Source organism: Wasmannia auropunctata, unplaced genomic scaffold (genome assembly GCF_000956235.1).
Source record: "Wasmannia auropunctata unplaced genomic scaffold, wasmannia.A_1.0 LD336076.1, whole genome shotgun sequence".
Classification (NCBI taxonomy): domain Eukaryota; kingdom Metazoa; phylum Arthropoda; class Insecta; order Hymenoptera; family Formicidae; genus Wasmannia; species Wasmannia auropunctata.
Genome location: NW_012026814.1, coordinates 6632111 through 6649642, shown reverse-complemented (window position 1 = coordinate 6649642; position 17532 = coordinate 6632111). Strand labels below are relative to the sequence as shown.

The window sequence follows — 17532 nt, the reverse complement described above, 5'->3', positions numbered from 1 at the left end:
CTCTCTTCCGCCCACGAATTGTCCATAGATTAATCGCGTATAGACTGACCGGTTGATTCTCTTTATACGCGCGGCTTCCAAAGGAAACGCGTACGTGTGACTCACCGACAGGAGTGTGATTATGAGGGAAATGAAATGATTAGCAATTGCCTTATCGGCGTTCAATGTCGATGCGGCGCCGACTATTTCCGACTGTTATCGGTTACAGTCAGCGAATTACAGCAGGGAAAAAAAATAAGAAAGAGAAAAAGAAAATAAAATAGAAAAAACAGAGAGGAACAATAACGTTGTAAATTTAACATCTCGATCGAAATGTGTCGAAAGATGCTTTTTCTTCGAAAAAGTGGAAGTGATATAATTGATATTGATTGCGTTCAATAAAAAAAATAGCAACAACTGTTGCAAGAGTCTTTGACACAATTGGTTCGGATTCGCGAGGAACTAAGGGCAACAGCCAATCACATTGAAGAATCTTACGACATTGCGAAGCTTCGTTTTCTCGCGTGCGTTTAAACGCACATGATTGATTTTTACTTATAAATCTGATCAATCACATCGCTCACGGCTGGCAGGGCTACGTTCCCAAACTTTACGTGTTACGTAAATTATTATGATTTTACAGTTAATCGAGTAAAGTTTTGAAACGCAGCTCAGCAGAGCATGCAGCTTCGTTCCGGCCATTGGCTACTGCGTGGCACCTTGCCGCGCGGCAAACTGGCTAATATTTCATTTGTCGTACTGCAAATATTTTTCAAGCTTGTATTGTTACAACTACAAAATAGAGAATTATGCTAGATATTATCTCTATTCTGCAGCCAATCAACGCGCTTGAAAAATTTATCATAGGACAAATGAAATAGTACCCGCGTACTCTATGGTCGACGTTCTTATGTTCGCACAAAGAGAAACGCCGGTCGCTGGGACAATAATATTGAACTATTGTCTATTGAAGTGATTGAACTAAATTCAATAATCTGATTCAATCTTTCTTTGAAGTGCTTTGAAGCGAGAATGTAGCGAGATTGCTGCAGTAGTTTTAACTTCTTTTGTACAAATTATTCTGTGAATGTAAAAGCATACATAAGGTTCCTTTTATGTATGACAGAATCGCACTGATTTACGCAAGCGAGTTTATTTTGATGTTAATATCGAAGTAAATAACGAAAACAACGAGAAAAACAATGGGAAGAACCGGAAGACTGGATGGGAAAAGTCTTCCTTTCTCCTTCAGAAGATTATCCCACAGTTTTGCCTGGAGGCAGAGGTTTGTTTGCTTAAAAATTAAGCGATAAATTTATATATATTTATTTATGCAATTTTATTTCATAATATTCATATCTGTTTTAAGATTTATTTCCCTTGTCTTAAAATAATTTCATAATTCTAATATGTTTTTTAACATTTCATATAATAAAGCGTTATAATCTTTAAAATATAAAACCGGAAATCTGAAATTATATTTGAAGTTTAATACAATTATGCACGTAATTTATTACAATTATTTATTGTAGAAATTATATGAATAGATTTTAATAATTGCTAAATTTTATAAATAAAAAGTTAAAGTAACTAAATTATTCTTAACTTTTATATCTTCTTAGAAAACTCTGATATAGAAGCATATGTCTTTTTTTGCTATAATGAGATTTAAGGATTTATTTTAACTCTTTTTTTAGACGAAGACAGATGAAATTGGCAAGGAGCAAACAAATTGTTCCTGATGCTGATGACAAATCCCCTGACCTTCAGAGCTCTACAGATATAGAACTTCCTGATACAACAGAGTCTGAGATCAAAACTGAAATGGCACGTTATCTTCATGAAGAACAAATGGACGGCAATGAGGAAGAGGCGGAAGCACATAACAAACAAGACACTCATATGGAAATTATTGAAATTATTGAATGTTGCAAGGCTGGAAGTGATTTGGTTCCTGTTAAAGTAGATAATAATGTGGAAGAAATAGAGGGATTAAAAGAATTGGAAGATGCACTTAATGCATACAATGAGGCAATTCTACATCCTTTAATCATTACACGTGTTCCTGAAGCAAATGATAACGTTCCTGTTACAGTAGATAATGATTGGGTTTCTGTTGAGATAGATAATGTGGAAGAGATAAAGGGATGTAAAGAATTAAAAGATGCATGTAACAAGGAAACTCTATATCCTTTAATCGTTAAAAATGATATTACTTCTGTTGAAGTAGTCAGTAATGAGCCTTTTGAAGTAGATAACGATTGGGTTTCTGTTAAAGTAGATAATAATGATTTTGTTAAAATAGATAGTAAGATGGTAAAAATAGAGGAAAAAGGTGCGTATAACGAGATCATTGAACGTTGCAAGGACGATAAGCATTTGCTTTTCAGTAATATAGATAATGTAGAAACAACAGAGAATTGTAATAAGAAAGACGATACGCTTAATGACAATTCCGAATACGAGGATCTTAAAATCGACAATAACTGTTCCGCAAGTTCTGTCATTCAAGAAAAAATACCCACAGGCAATTCTATTCTAAATATCTCTTACTTTCTGAGCGAGCTTCATAGAGAATTTGACAATCATGCACGTGGCATTGATTGTCAATTCGTGTACTGGAAACTTGTCAATTACCGTCGTCGCGGATTACTTACGCAATTTTATTTCAAATGTGAAATGTGTTACTATGAGGCGAGTATTTGGTCTCACCCCGTGGAGAAGACTCCGGATCTTAATGTCGCTATTGTAGCCAAAAGTGTTGCTTTAGGGCTAGGATATTCTCAATTGAGGCACATGTTTGAATCTATGGACATTAATACTATGTCCTTTAAGACTTATAAGAAGTATCGAGAAAATTTAATTCCAGTCCAGAAGAATGCTACGAAAAATAATCTCTCGAATGAAAACCAGTAAGTTTAAACTGCATTGAGAAACTTAAAATTTATTTTTTAACAAAAATTTTTTTTTTTTTTCGACAAAATATGTTCTACGTGTAATGAATCAAATTAATATAATATATAGGTTTCTATTATAATGAGAGTTTTATGATAAAATTGATGTAGCATTAAGTTCAATGAGTCTGAAACTTGTAATAATTTATTTTTATATTTTCTAAAAATACAAGCTGGACCAAAGAAACGAGAATTTTCTGTGTAGTGTTGGCGGATCGCGGATTACATTGTAATGAAAATTTTAGTTGTAAAGTTTTTAAGTTTTGATTTTACATCTTTAAATTTTCTTTGGCCCATCCTGCATTACGACGCAATAAACTTGTGATTGCATCTGTGATATCTATATAGAAATATAGATATTTTTGCACGTATTTTTTATATTTGATGTATTAATATTTAAAAGGTTAAGATATATATATTACTTTTAAAGAGAAAGGAGATTATTTTTAAGTAAAGATATATATTATGATTACAAGATGTGATATAAATTTGTAATAATATTAAAGCATATAATGGAATTAAATAAATGTGTTTATTAGTCTTTCTACCGATATAAAAATTCTTTTCCACAATTAAACGTATTATAGTCGGAAATAATTTTATATAAAAAACGAAATAAAAAAATTCAAAAATTACAGTTTTGTTACCGTTTCTGGCGTCGATTCGTAACAACATTATTTGCTTTATATAAAAGTTTTATATTTTATGTATAAAACAAGCTTAATTAGTCCCGACTAAAGGTTATATAAAAAAACAATAATACTGTGCTTTTAGGTTTGAGCCAGGAAGTTTTAGTATAAAAGAATAATTATATGTTTGAAAATTTTATATATTATATGGCGCATGATGTGTGTGACATTGATGTTTGGTATGTATCGATATTTGTAAATCATGAGTGCCCTTGTGTATCATTTTATTTTTTTTGTTCATCGAATATTGTAATAAGGAAAAAATGATAAATCTGATAAACGATACACGAGGATATTCGGATGACGTTTTTGAACACATATGTATGTGTGTGTTAAGTCACGTTCAATTGGTAAGATCACTGGCGATGATATCTCGCCGATGATAAAATAGATTCCACTTAGCAGAGATTCAAACCCCCTTAGCAGAGACTCGAACCATTTTAGCGGAGACTTAAACCCTTTAGCGGCTCGAACCTCTTTGTAGAAATCAAAATACAAACTTTTTTTCAAAGGAGTAGGAGATAAGCATAACAAAAGTTTAATCATACCACATGTTCAATATATACGTATATATGTCACATATGTTTATTATACGAAAATGTCAAGATTAATGTCTGTTACTCACAGATGTTTTATGCTGGACATATCTATATCTTGAACTCTAATGTTGCGCAATAGAATATGACAAAGGTTAAGTATGTTTCTGTGTACGGTCTTTCGTGAAAAGTAATCCGAGAGACAGTGATTTTCCGAGCTCGAAAGAGACATGCCTGAGAACGTGAAGAAAACCGGGCCCTTGATAGGCGCTATCGACGAGGGCACGAGTAGCGCTAGATTTTTGGTAAGACAAATTCGACGGAATGCGGTTATTTAATTCTTGGCACAAACAGATCTTCATTAATCTAAAATGACATTTCTGTTGTGTTATGTTGTGTTTAGGTATTTGACGTGTTACGCAGGAAGGTAGTTGCTTTGCATCAGATCGAGATCAAGCAGAAATATCCGCAAGAAGGATGGGTGGAGCAGGACCCGAAGGAAATATTACAGGCTGTCGTGGCGTGTATAGAAGAGACGGTGAAAAAGATGAAGAATCTCGGCCTGTCAGTCTCGGATATCAGAGCTATTGGGATTACTAATCAGAGGGAGACAACATTGGTGTGGGATAAAGAGACTGGCGAACCTTTGCACAATGCAATTGGTATAATGAACTATACGAGGCATCTTATTTTTCGAGAACTTTAATGACAGATTCATTGCTAAACCTATGTGTTGTTATATTTAATGGTTTAATGCGGATCGAGAAAAGATCGAGAAGTCCCATGCCTTACACAAAGAGTTAAATAAAACATTAAATAAAATGTATTAACTTTGCAGTGTGGCACGACATGAGGACAACTACAACTCTAGAAAACGTGTTGGATAGCATCCCTAACAAAACGAGAAATAAGAATTACTTGAAACCTCTATGCGGCTTACCCATGTCCCCCTATTTTAGTGCTCTCAAAATACGCTGGTTGATAGACAACATTCCACGTGTGAAGCAAGCCGTAGACGCTCAGAAGTGTGCTTTTGGAACAGTCGATACATGGCTTATTTGGGTAAATAAGCTCACATTAAATTGCATCTATGAATGGTAAAGTAACAAAAATTTCATATATCTCATTATTGAACTTTCCCTCGCGTTTAGAATCTCACGAAGGGCCAACTGCACGTTACGGATGTGTCAAATGCGTCACGCACGATGCTGATGAATATCGATACACTAAAGTGGGATCCCTTGTTATGCCGCTTCTTTGGCATTCCACAGCACATCCTTCCCGAAATACGATCCAGTGCAGAGATTTACGGCTCCGTTTCAAATCCTGAAGTTCTCTCAGGCATACCTATAGCAGGTGTAAGTATACATCTGGGATATGTATTATTTATTTAAAAATAATTTCTCTCTTGTTAAATTGGTAGAGATATCAAGAACATACATTTTCAGACAAAAAAAGTTCTTTGTTTTATATTTATAATGTAATAATTTATATAATTTGTTATAATTGCAATATTAATTTAATTGAGATGATGTATTTCTTTCGTTTTAGAAAGTAAAAGATGTAAATTGCTTTTATACATATTTAAATTTTTCTTTTTATTTTCCTTTCAGTGTGTAGGCGATCAGCAAGGAGCTCTCCTTGGCCAGTTATGCTTGAAACCTGGTCAAGCAAAAGCTACGTACGGCACAGGATGCTTTTTGCTTTACAATACAGGAAATACAGTATGTATAACAGAACAATTAGATGATATAAGTAATATAAAAAAATATTTTTATATAATATATAGAATTTCTAGCTTCTTTTTACATCAGACATAATGTTCTTAATCAAAAATAAACATGTAAAAATGTTATTTTGCAGAAAGTTGACTCGACGCAAGGATTAATAACTACGGTCGCTTACAAGTTTGCTCAATCCCCACCTGTTTACGCGTTAGAGGGATCCGTCGCTGTTGCTGGAGCCGCTTTATCCTGGCTGCGAGATAATATGCAACTTATGAGTAATATCACGCAAACGCAGGATATGGCAGAGCGTGTGAGGTGTTCCGGCGACGTGTATTTCGTACCGGCCTTTTCGGGGCTGTACGCACCTTACTGGCAACAAGATGCGCGCGGGTAATTGCATTCTCCTATTTTTTTTTCTTCTACCGATGTAAAATTGTCAACACTCCTCTTTCTAATCGAGCACCTTCGTGTTATTCGCAATTTAACAGAGTGATCTGTGGTATTACCGAGGACACCCAGCAATATCATATCATACGGGCAGCATTAGAGGCAGTTTGCTTCCAAACGAGAGACATATTAGAAGCGATGGTAAAAGATTCAGGCACGAAACTGACAACTCTGCAGGTTGATGGCGGCATGACTGTGAACGACTTGTTGATGCAATTACAGGCGGACTTAACCGGAATATCTGTTGGTAAATAAATATATACGAAACTTCTTTTAAATCTATAATTAAATAAATTCATGTAACTAATAATTATATATTGTATGTTGCGAACAGTGAGACCAAACATGGTTGAAACGACGGCATTGGGTGCCGCTATTCTGGCTGGTATTGGCGCAGGTTTAATTGATATAAGTGAAGTGGATGCATCTCAAGTGACTAAATTTTCACCCGAGATTAACGAAGATGGTAAATATTCATTTCGTTGTACATGTCAGTAATAATCGAAGTTTTAAAAGAAATAAACACATTTGATAATAATATACATTTTTGTTTTTATTTCAGAGAAAGATCTTCGATATTCCAAGTGGAAAATGGCCGTTGAGAGATCTATGAAGTGGGACTGTTCAACAACTCTAATAAATAATTAAGATCGTACGCGCGTGTATATTTTTATATCGAACTTGAAATGGGTATCTATGGGAGAGAATATAAAAGTTAGTAACATCTGTGATATATTTTATAGCATTTAATCAAATGTACCTCAGTTTTCCGCTGTTTTTTCCCTACGTCTATTTTTTCTCTCCACTTTTCTGTATGTACGTTCATCATAAATGCTAGGTAAGTCATAAATTAAAGTTAAAAGAAAATATATACACATAACTTCGTCACTTTTGACTACGGAGATTATTCTATTCAATGAAACAAATCACAAATAGAAAATAAAACTAAAAATAGAAAGTAAAAGGTAAAAAATGCTATTTCGTAAAAAATTATATATTTAAGGATATTAACATATTTAAGGATTCAGAAAGAAATAATAACCTTGAGAAAAGAATTCTATATCGTAATGCTCTTAACATTTTTTTATATCTTTAGCTTTAGAATATGTATTTAGATATTCTGCTTTTGATTAAATCATTTTATATTATATATTATATTTATATTATACTAATTATTATATGTAATTATATATAATATATATAATTAATTACATATAATAACGAAATGTATATGTGTATATATATATTAATACAAATTTTTAATTTTATATAACATACAATTTTATCAGAGATCGCAATTTTATATGACCTGGGTAATTTATTATTATCAGCAGTTTTATTACTGTTATTATTTTATCATTGTTATTAAAAATTTAAAAATGCATTTAAAAAACGGCACTAATGCATGAAACATTAATAAATTGCGGACTGAATGAATTTGTACATGAATATTCATTTCAACGCGAGAAGTTCTGCCCATTGATTGATCTCGCGAACGTCCCCCCGAGGACAGGCAGAATGGATCAATGTTGCGCATGCTGGCGCATGTGAGATGGCGATGGCACGTGAGATGCTGCGTTGTGTCATCTCCGCGCTCTGTCCTCTCGTCCTAGCTTTCCTCCTTATGGTCGTGATTGTCGTCAGTCTGTTACTCACCAACAGTTAAACGGTAAAACGCAAAATGAAGGACCACGACGGAACGCCCCAGCAAAAAAAGCCTACGAAACTCAGGAATATTGCGGATAAAACGGAAGCGTTTGATTCTTTGCACATGAAAAATGCCGAGGTATTTTATAAAACAACTTTTAATATTGAAGATTGACATATGATTAGGAATATCAGGGATTAGATTGGCGCGTCATTTAGCAACTGATTACGAAATTTTTTTAGAAAATTGATTAGCAATTGATGTGAAAAAAATATTTTAAAAATAAAGAAAGAAAATTTTTTATTCGAAAGTTTTATTTCTCCTAAAAAATTAACTTTCTTTTAAAAATTAAAAAAATATTAATGCTTTTTTTCTGTTTTATCTTATTTAAGTTTCTTATGCAGACATAAATATGCGCTATAAATTTATTGTAACAATTAATAATTAATTAATATAAAAATATTTTTAAAAATTAAAAGAGTTTAAAAATGACAGATTTTTATTTGATTTTCAAAATTGATTTTTTGAATGAAGCTTTGCATGAAAAAAATTATGTTGCGTTATTTTTCTATATTATTAGTAATAGATTATCTAATTGGAAATCTTTCATCTTTCTTTCTCTCTCTTCATCAATATTTTGATTTGTATATATAATAATACATAAAAATAAAGAAGATGTAGCAAATAAAGAGAAACTAAAATAACATTAAATAAATTTCTAGAAAATCCTTTGCAAGACTGGCCAAGTCTGTCTTGGTAGCGTAATGCAGCTGCCGACTCATGGAACGGAGCCACGCACGAAAGAGGAAATCTTGCTTCACGCGACTGATTTTCTGGAGCAATATTTCACTTCTATTAGAAGGTACTAAAATTGCTACAGTTTATATAAATTTCTTGAAATTCTAGTGAATTGTGAGCTTTTCTTCACGTTTGAACTCGTAGATTAAATAGCGATGCTCATCGCGCACGTTTGGAGAGTGTGCATAGAGAAGTGATATCCACTGGCACATATCAGTTAACAGAAACGGAACTGGTTTTCGGCGCAAAATTGGCTTGGCGAAATGCTGCGAGATGCATTGGTCGCATTCAGTGGTCAAAGCTACAGGTTTGTTTTATATTACCAGAACTCGTTCATGTTCGCGAAAAAGAGAAAACTATTTTTTATGAATTATAATTTATAGACATCTGAAAAATTAATATCTGCTTGTCGATTTATTTATAAACTAATTGCACTTGCAGGTTTTCGATTGCCGTTATGTTACAACTACGAGCGGCATGTTCGAGGCTTTATGTAATCACATCAAGTACAGTACAAATAAAGGAAATATCAGGTGAAATGTGAATTTTTAGATGAATTTTACAGTTTATAATTTTCTGAAAATTTTGTTGCTTAAAAATATATAGATATTGAGAATCAGAACATCGATTATTCTTTTAAATTACGGAGAGTTCAAAATTACTTTAAAAATCAGCTAGGCGTACTTGCGCACAGGATATGTATATTTAACTATTCATATGCATAATTTTCAGATCCGCGATAACAATATTTCCACAGCGCACTGATGGAAAACACGATTACAGAGTATGGAATCAGCAATTGATCAATTATGCAGGATACAAAAACCCAGATGGTACCATTCTCGGCGATCCTGCGAATGTAGAATTTACAGAGGTCAGAATATTTTATATATATTCATGAGCTCTTACATTTATTCATGATATCTTCTCTTTTAATTATTTATGTCACAAAAATCGAAAAAGTCTAATTTCCTGAAAAAAATCTTTATAAGATAGAATTTCGAAAATAATTTAACGAAGGCACTATCTTCTTTCGATAGGTTTGCATGAAATTAGGATGGAAAGGCGCACGAACTCGATTCGACGTATTACCATTGGTTCTGTCTGCCAACGGGCATGATCCGGATTATTTTGACATTCCCAACGACTTGGTATTCGAAGTACCTATTAGTCATCCTACGTAAGTTTTTTTTAAATAATATGAAATTATGTTGAAAGAGAATATTTGTTATATATACATATATATATATATATAGATAAATATACGTGTATATTAATATTAATATGTAATAATATTAATATGTATTTGGACAATAGGTATGATTGGTTTGAGAAATTGGGTCTCAAGTGGTACGCCGTCCCGGCTGTGTCCGGAATGGTTTTCGATTGCGGAGGTTTAGTATTCACCGCGGCACCTTTCAACGGCTGGTACATGAGCACCGAGATTGGCTCCAGAGATTTATGTGATGCTCAAAGATATAACATGCTCGAGACAATAGCGACGAACATGGGTCTGGACACGAGGACGTCCACGTCGCTGTGGAAGGATAAAGCGATGATAGAAGCTAACGTTGCCGTGCTGCACAGCTTTCAGATGAAAAACGTGACGATCGTGGATCATCACACCGCTTCGGAATCCTTCATGAAGCATTACGAGAACGAGATGCGTCTGCGAAACGGCTGTCCCGCAGACTGGTTGTGGATCGTACCGCCCATATCCGGATCCGCCACGCCGGTGTTTCATCAGGAAATGGCGCTCTATCATCTGAAGCCCTCGTACGACGCCCAGGACCCGGCGTGGAAGACTCACGTGTGGAAGAAGGGCCGCGACAAGAAGGCAACGTCGAAAAAGCCAAGGCGAAAGTTCCACTTCAAGCAGATCGCGAGAGCCGTGAAATTTACGTCGAAGCTGTTCGGACGGGCGTTATCGCGTCGAATAAAGGCGACCGTGCTGTTCGCCACGGAAACCGGAACGTCCCAGATGTATGCGGAAAAGTTGGGCGAGTTATTGGGTCACGCTTTTCACTCTCAGGTCCTTTCAATGGAGGAGTACGATATCAGTAACATAGAACACGAGGCCCTGCTGCTGGTGATAACTTCCACCTTTGGTAACGGCGACCCGCCGGAAAACGGGGTGGTCTTCGCGCAAAATCTGTACGCGATGAAGATGAACGACGCTTATATAAACAGCGAGAATAAAATAAGTTTGGCGACCTCTAAGTCGTTCATCAAAGCAAACAGCCAGACGGAGGTGAGCGGGTCGAAGAAGTTGGATCGTCTGGATTCCTTGCGCGGCTCCACAACGGAGTCGCAAACCGAGGATACATTCGGGCCCCTCAGCAACGTCCGATTCGCCGTGTTCGCCCTGGGCTCGTCCGCGTATCCGAACTTCTGTGCGTTCGGCCGCTACGTCGACAATCTACTGGGCGAGTTGGGCGGAGAGCGATTGGCGCGTTTGGCCCAGGGTGACGAGATGTGCGGGCAGGAGCAGACCTTTCGGAAATGGGCAGCCGACATCTTCGCGATCGCGTGCGAAACGTTCTGCTTGGACGACGACGACACCCTGCTGGAAGTGGCCCTGTCGCTGGGCTCCGAGGCGTTGTCCGCGGCCACGGTTCGCTTCGTGGAAGCCGAGCCTCAACCGACCGCCAAAGCGTTAAGCAAATGCCACAACAGAAACGTGACGATGTGCAATATGCTTCGGAGGGGCAACTTGAGCGGCGACGAGTCCAGCGGAACGACGTTGCTCCTGGAGTTGGACGACATAGTGGGCATGGATATTTCTTACAAGCCTGGGGATCACTTGGGCGTGTTCGCGTGCAATCGAGCGGACCTCGTGGAGAAAATCTTGCAACGCGTGCAGTCTACTTTCGACGCCGATACATCGATCGAGCTGCAAATGCAGAAGCAAGCGCACACCCCAAATGGTGAATATTTAATTCTCTCTGATTTTTCCTCTCTCTTTTATATTACAAGTGACTAATAATAGTGGCTTTTTTTTTCAGGAATTGTAAAAACGTGGATACCTCATGACAGATATCTGCCGAATTCCTTCAGGATGCTGTTAACTCGATTTCTGGACATCACGACGCCGCCTACGCCGAATCTCTTGAGATATTTCGCCTCGATAGCTACAAACGCAAAAGAACGGGCGCAACTTGATCTTCTGGCCTCTGTAAATATGTAAATATGTAAATGTATAAATGTAGCTGTTTCTCGAAATGTAGCAAAATTTGGAAACGATTAATATGATGAAAAGTTAAGGTTTCAAGCTAAAAATATTCGAAAAAATGAAAGGAAATATATTTCGAATATTAATCTTTCTTTATATTAATTCGCGATTTAATGTTATTCTATAATTTAATTCTAAAATATTCAATTTTAATTTGAAATGGACGAAATTTTAAAGATCTAAAAAAAATATTGAATGTCAATACAAATGTTAAAAAATTTTTAGGAAGTTATACAAGCTTCTTAACGCAGTCTATTAACACATACAGCAACATTAAACATAATATTTATCAAAAAAAATACAGTGAAATACAAAACTTAAAAGATTCTTTTCAAAATAGGATCCGGCGGCTTACGAGGATTGGAGACATTGGAAGTTTCCTAATTTGGCCGAAGTTTTGGATGAATTTCCATCAGTGACTCCATTTGCCCCATTGCTGCTGCTTCATCTAACACCCTTACAACCGAGATTCTACAGCATCTCGTCGTCTCCTCAAGTGCACCGGGGACAAATACACTTGACCGTCGCAGTGGTGCAATATCAAACGCAAAGTATTTATAAGCCTCAATTTTCTTGGTCCTTTTTCTTTCTCATTCCGACGAATTCTGTCTATAATGAATAATTTAATTTAATCTGTGATCTGATATATAATGAGATATCTTTTCGATTTAATTCTAGACGGTTCTGGACCAGTACATTTCGGCGTTTGCTCCAATTATCTACGGCAAATATCCGACGGGGAGTTGCTGTATGTGTTTGTGCGAAGGTAAGAAATATCGAGTTTATATTAATTAAGCATCACTTAATTGAACATGACAATCTTACGTTGAAAATTATTAATATTTAAGCGCGCCAAACTTTTACATGCCGACGGAAACTGAGGCGCCAGTGATATTGGTGGGACCAGGTACTGGAATCGCTCCTTTCCGAGGTTTCTGGCATCATCGATTTGCCCAGATGAAACTTCAGCAGAGTACGGATGTTTTCTTACATACGCGCCTTTTTATTTTATGCACTTGTAAACTCTAATATTAAACGTGCAATGTTTTGTTGCAGATAAAAAATTTGGTAAAATTTGGCTCTTCTTTGGCTGTCGTCAAAAAAATTTGGATCTATACAGACAAGAGAAGAAGGAAATGTTGGAGGCCGGTGTTTTGGACAAGGTGTTTTTGGCACTGTCCCGCGAACCTGGTCTTAAGAAGGTATGTTAATATGTATGCTATTTTATAGATATCTAAGATAAAAAAAAAGAGAATATCAACTCAAGTTTGCATCTACAAATGTTTAGACCTATGTGCAAGATTTGATCCAAGCGGAAGCGCCCCAAATTTACAAAATGGTGGTATATGAGCACGGCCACTTCTACGTTTGCGGCGACTGCACGATGGCAGAAGACGTTTATCAGACCTTGAAACAGATCATACAAACGCACAGCCAAATGACGGACAAGGAGGTTGAGGCATACATGTTATCGCTGAGAGTACGTCTTTCATGTATTATTCTTTTCTCGCGATTTGTGCGACAACAAATACGCCACTGTGCATTTTAATTGTTTCGCTGCACTGCACGGTTTTCTTTCAGGATGAAAATCGCTACCACGAGGATATATTCGGTATAACATTACGCACCGCTGAGGTGCACAATCGATCGCGCGAAACCGCCAGGATCCGGATGGCCGCCGAACCGTGAAAATATCAAACATGATAAAGCGTAGCCCAGATAATTTTCGTTTCGGAGGGTTGCCGCTGCTAATTAATAATTACTCTGCATATAACATAGTTCCGTGTGTGGGAAATCTGTTTTTATTTACAAGTAGTGCTTGACTAATCTTTCGATTTCTAGGACATTTTATCTGCTATTTCGTGGATCCGCGCATCTCCGGCCGTAATAAGAAGTATCACGCTGAATACATGTTCGCTGCACGTAGTAATACATAAGACAGGTATATAGAACTTATTAATTCTACCTGGTATTCCTTTAACTATGGAGATCCCGACGCGCTGAGACCCGGTTGCGGCTTCTGGCTAACATTAGCCAACAGCTTTTTTATCTCCGCTATCGCCTTTCCGGGATTCAGTCCCTGCATAAAATGTTTGCGCTTTGATTCAATAATTCTTTACTCTTCGAAATAATAAGCTTAACTCGATTGTTTTTGCCAAATCACGCAATTGTTTCATAAGTTTTTTAAGAATTACATCGTATGTTATTGTTTTTCAGCTTATCTAATTATCATATTTCGAATAATCGATTTATTCTTATTTTTTTTTTTCCATTAAATTTGGGCAGCGTTTGATAGTCATAATTTTATCAAATATATAAACATATAAACAAAGGGAGCATTAATAAAAAACGAGGAATAAATGAATTCATTGACTAAAAAAGTAAGATTTAAGTAAGCAAAATAAAATATTAATAATCTGTGCGCTATCAATTTAATAAATCTGAATTTAATATATTCTACTGTTATTATTGTTAAGTAATTACAAATTTTCTTGAATAGATAGCAGTAAAAAATATTGAAACATTTGCCGAGAGTGAAACAAGCGAAATGTAAATTATAAAATGAAAATTATAAAAAAAAGCACACAAATAACTTGTGTGTTACAACAATTTAGTTGAATCATCTCTAATGTGAATTAAACTCACCTTTGGGCAGGTACGCGTGCAATTCATGATCGTGTGACAACGAAAAACTGAAAATGGATCCTTTAATTTTTCCAGACGCTCCTTTGCTTGAGTATCTCGCGAATCAATGATCCACCTATAGGCCTAATGAAAATAATAATAATTGAAAGGTCTAGGAAGAGGAAATGGTGTAAGTGAGAAATTCTATGAGATCCGAACTGAACACGTCAAGCGATGTATACATACATTCCAATTTGATTTATCTCTTACAGATATGTATTATCTAATTTGTTTATTGTGTTCAGTTGATTATTAGACAATTTCTCACTTCATTTTTCTCTAAATCGCTTATGATTGATTATCCCGCTGTGATTGATTATTCATAATATCGCAATTTAAAAACAGTGTAATACTTGAATGTGCTTACTTGCATAAGTACTGCAGGGCCTAAGTACTTATCACCGTTCCACCAGTAGGATGGGCAAGAGGTGCTGCAGCAGGCACAGAGAATGCATTCGTAGAGACCATCCTGTGTCAGTCAAAATTGGATTGTATATTTAGTTTTAGATTAAAGCGGTGTGTGTAAAACTGTAATTGAAACAGAAGATCAAATAAATACAATAGTCTCGCGCACTCACCAACTTTTTACGGTCTTCTACACTCTGCAGATACTGCTGATTCCCCGTGTCCTTCGTGTCCTCGCGTTGCAGCCAGGGTTGTATACTGCGGTACTGATCGTAGAAATTATTTAAATCCGGCACCAAGTCTTTGACGATGTACATATGGGGCAAAGGATAAACGTCGCATGTCGTGCTTGGGTTTTTATCAATTTTGCTGAAAAAAAAAAATTATTCCATTTTTAATGATTGACATATTTTTACATATACACTTTTCATTAGCAGAGTTTAAATGTATGTGATATTTAATTGGATACGTAAACTGCACACAGAGCTTAAGATATAGAAGCCAATAAAATTATAAATTCACATCAAGATAATTGAGAATTAATAGTAACATATATATGCATATGGCAATGTCTATGACATCATACCTGATACACGCCAGTGTGTTTGTTCCTCCGATATTCATAGCACAGGATCCACAGATGCCTTCACGGCAGGAACGACGGAATGTCAATGTCGGATCGACCTCATTTTTAATCTTAATTAGTGCATCCAGTACCATTGGACCACAACTAAAAAAAGTATGTTCAGAGTTTAAAAAAATATAAGAATTTCAAAAAAAGCATTTAGTCAACGAGACCTACGCATTCAAATCAACTTTATATTTCTGCATATGTGGCTTCTCGTCGGGTTTGTCCGGATTCCAACGGTAAATCGAGAAGGTTTTAAGTTTGACTTCAGCATTTTGAACCGCCGCAGTATGCAAAGCCCTGGCCTATTGAAGATATATAAAATTTTAAATTATCTCTCAAGAGATAAAATCCTCCAAAAAGCAAAACTTTAATAGTATGCTAGCAGATTGTCAGCTGATTTGAGTAGAAGCTAATTGCTACCAGATTGACACTTAAATGGAGTACATTCCATTTAAATGGTCACAAAATGACAGATTCTACACAGTTTCTACGATCAATCTGCCATCATACTCTAACGGATTCCATGCATATTCCTGCTGCAGGATAAAATTTGGCTGATGAATCCAAAAAAATCTGCAAAATCCAAGTTTTTTTTACAAACTTGGCTATCTGAGGACCTGGTAAACAAGACACATACATCTTATCGTCTCCACGTTTTTGAAAAGGCAATTCTTAATTATTAAATTAAAGGGACCTCTGTGTTACGTTCTATCTTAAATACAAAATTGAGTTTTGAGAGAAAAGCAACAGAAAGATGCGTCACGGCACTGCAATGACGTGCTAATGACGTTATTCCAGAACTGGCGACATAGTTCGTCCTGCGTCAGGCGCAGAAAAAAAAAGATTGCAAAGTTGCATTGAGGAATCATATGATATCCAGATGTCATCAACGAGACCGTTATTGTATCGCAGCACTCACCTGATGCAGCGCATTTCTGCAGGTGTACGACGCTACTCCGACCATCTTCGAACAATTCGGTATCAATACGTTCATGATGTTCGCATTATGTAACTAGACCTGCCAAAGATCTGCCTGTCCGCGTACCGATTGCTCCGTTGATTGAGGAAAAGGCTGGGGAAACCTGAGAGTTACCTGTATTTTAGGCTATATTAAATAATAATAATAATAATATCTAATATAACCTATGATGTTATATATATAATATATAATATATAAAAGAATTTAGAATATGTAATATTAAATATATAATAAATTAAACATATTTACATATATTTCAAGAAAAGATTATTTAATAAATATATTTAAACCTCTGCTCAAAACTCGGCAGCAGGCAAGCACGGACAGTTGGACGCGTGATTTCGCCTAGATGGTGCATTCCCTTTCATGTATAACGCGCATGTTGTATCATTTCATCCTTGCTTATTCTGTGAGCAATATATTAACGATAAAATTATACATCACGCATATATCGTGTGAGAAACAGATTTCACCTCTGGAATTTCTCGAATAAGAATTTTAATACTGTCCGTCATTTCCTGGGCAATTGTATGCGCTTTCAAAAACGTTCAAATCAGTTTAATTATTATACAGGTTATTTTAATAAAAAAATAAATTTTAATAATTTATACATATATATATATATGTGAACTTTTTTATTATAATAAGTAAATCTGTAAAATAAATAATGATAAAATGTAAATTTCTCTGTATATGCAGAAATACGCGGCGGCGGATTAATGAAAAATTGTCCAAATTCTTAAGAGAACTTACCTCGTGCGGATTGGTGCGAATCGTCGTTCGAGCGATTCACGAGCGCGCCGCTCTAGCCGTTCTGTTACG

General features: G+C 35.8%; 4 protein-coding genes across 7 annotated transcripts; 3 read left to right on the top strand and 1 right to left on the bottom strand.

Annotated features, from left to right (window-relative positions):
- Positions 1-740: 740 nt before the first annotated feature.
- LOC105449393 lies at positions 741-3344 on the top strand. Its single transcript, XM_011688605.1, has 2 exons — positions 741-1264; positions 1677-3344. The coding sequence occupies exons 1-2, from the start codon at positions 1182-1184 to the stop codon at positions 2893-2895; spliced, it is 1302 nt and encodes a 433-aa protein (XP_011686907.1). The 5' UTR covers positions 741-1181; the 3' UTR covers positions 2896-3344.
- Positions 3345-4085: 741 nt separating this feature from the next.
- On the top strand, positions 4086-7067 carry LOC105449392 (glycerol kinase-like). The gene is made up of 9 exons (XM_011688604.1): positions 4086-4463; positions 4562-4820; positions 4997-5220; positions 5310-5516; positions 5772-5882; positions 6022-6275; positions 6374-6579; positions 6667-6798; positions 6895-7067. Exons 1-9 carry the CDS (start codon positions 4389-4391, stop codon positions 6978-6980), a joined length of 1554 nt encoding a protein of 517 aa, XP_011686906.1. The 5' UTR covers positions 4086-4388; the 3' UTR covers positions 6981-7067.
- An 815-nt stretch (positions 7068-7882) lies between these two features.
- Positions 7883-13788, top strand: LOC105449391 (nitric oxide synthase, salivary gland). The gene is made up of 14 exons (XM_011688603.1): positions 7883-8118; positions 8703-8842; positions 8923-9085; positions 9220-9311; positions 9511-9652; positions 9819-9958; positions 10096-11705; positions 11784-11953; positions 12351-12561; positions 12689-12776; positions 12859-12983; positions 13067-13212; positions 13299-13490; positions 13592-13788. The coding sequence occupies exons 1-14, from the start codon at positions 8014-8016 to the stop codon at positions 13697-13699; spliced, it is 3432 nt and encodes a 1143-aa protein (XP_011686905.1). The 5' UTR covers positions 7883-8013; the 3' UTR covers positions 13700-13788.
- A 1-nt stretch (position 13789) lies between these two features.
- Positions 13790-17190, bottom strand: LOC105449390 (succinate dehydrogenase [ubiquinone] iron-sulfur subunit, mitochondrial-like). 4 transcript variants are annotated; one of them, XM_011688601.1, is made up of 8 exons: positions 17001-17190; positions 16651-16836; positions 15903-16033; positions 15687-15830; positions 15274-15469; positions 15063-15164; positions 14657-14779; positions 13790-14090 (listed from the first exon to the last, which is right to left on the bottom strand). In XM_011688601.1, the coding sequence occupies exons 2-8, from the start codon at positions 16723-16725 to the stop codon at positions 13992-13994; spliced, it is 870 nt and encodes a 289-aa protein (XP_011686903.1). In that variant the 5' UTR covers positions 16726-16836; positions 17001-17190; the 3' UTR covers positions 13790-13991. The 4 variants fall into 4 exon arrangements, with proteins under 4 accessions (XP_011686903.1, XP_011686900.1, XP_011686902.1 ...); XM_011688598.1 differs by having other exon boundaries at positions 16651-16824; XM_011688600.1 differs by having other exon boundaries at positions 16651-16813.
- Between the last annotated feature and the right edge of the window lie 342 nt (positions 17191-17532).

What these genes read in the sequence shown, in the direction of transcription:
- LOC105449390 (XM_011688601.1), bottom strand. Translation starts at nt 16,725, where the DNA reads ATGAACGTATTGATACCGAATTGTTCGAAGATGGTCGGAGTAGCGTCG. An exon ending in AACACACTGGCGTGTATCAG is followed by an intron (nt 15,470 to 15,686) that starts GTATGATGTCAT and finishes TTTTTTTTTCAG; the next exon opens with CAAAATTGATAAAAACCCAA. An exon ending in GCCCTGCAGTACTTATGCAA is followed by an intron (nt 14,780 to 15,062) that starts GTAAGCACATTC and finishes TATTTTCATTAG; the next exon opens with GCCTATAGGTGGATCATTGA.
- LOC105449393 (XM_011688605.1), top strand. Translation starts at nt 1,182, where the DNA reads ATGGGAAGAACCGGAAGACTGGATGGGAAAAGTCTTCCTTTCTCCTTC. An exon ending in AGTTTTGCCTGGAGGCAGAG is followed by an intron (nt 1,265 to 1,676) that starts GTTTGTTTGCTT and finishes CTCTTTTTTTAG; the next exon opens with ACGAAGACAGATGAAATTGG.
- LOC105449392 (XM_011688604.1), top strand. Translation starts at nt 4,389, where the DNA reads ATGCCTGAGAACGTGAAGAAAACCGGGCCCTTGATAGGCGCTATCGAC. An exon ending in TTTACAATACAGGAAATACA is followed by an intron (nt 5,883 to 6,021) that starts GTATGTATAACA and finishes GTTATTTTGCAG; the next exon opens with AAAGTTGACTCGACGCAAGG. An exon ending in ACCCGAGATTAACGAAGATG is followed by an intron (nt 6,799 to 6,894) that starts GTAAATATTCAT and finishes TTTTTATTTCAG; the next exon opens with AGAAAGATCTTCGATATTCC.
- LOC105449391 (XM_011688603.1), top strand. Translation starts at nt 8,014, where the DNA reads ATGAAGGACCACGACGGAACGCCCCAGCAAAAAAAGCCTACGAAACTC. An exon ending in CGAATGTAGAATTTACAGAG is followed by an intron (nt 9,653 to 9,818) that starts GTCAGAATATTT and finishes TTCTTTCGATAG; the next exon opens with GTTTGCATGAAATTAGGATG. An exon ending in CTGTATGTGTTTGTGCGAAG is followed by an intron (nt 12,777 to 12,858) that starts GTAAGAAATATC and finishes TTAATATTTAAG; the next exon opens with CGCGCCAAACTTTTACATGC.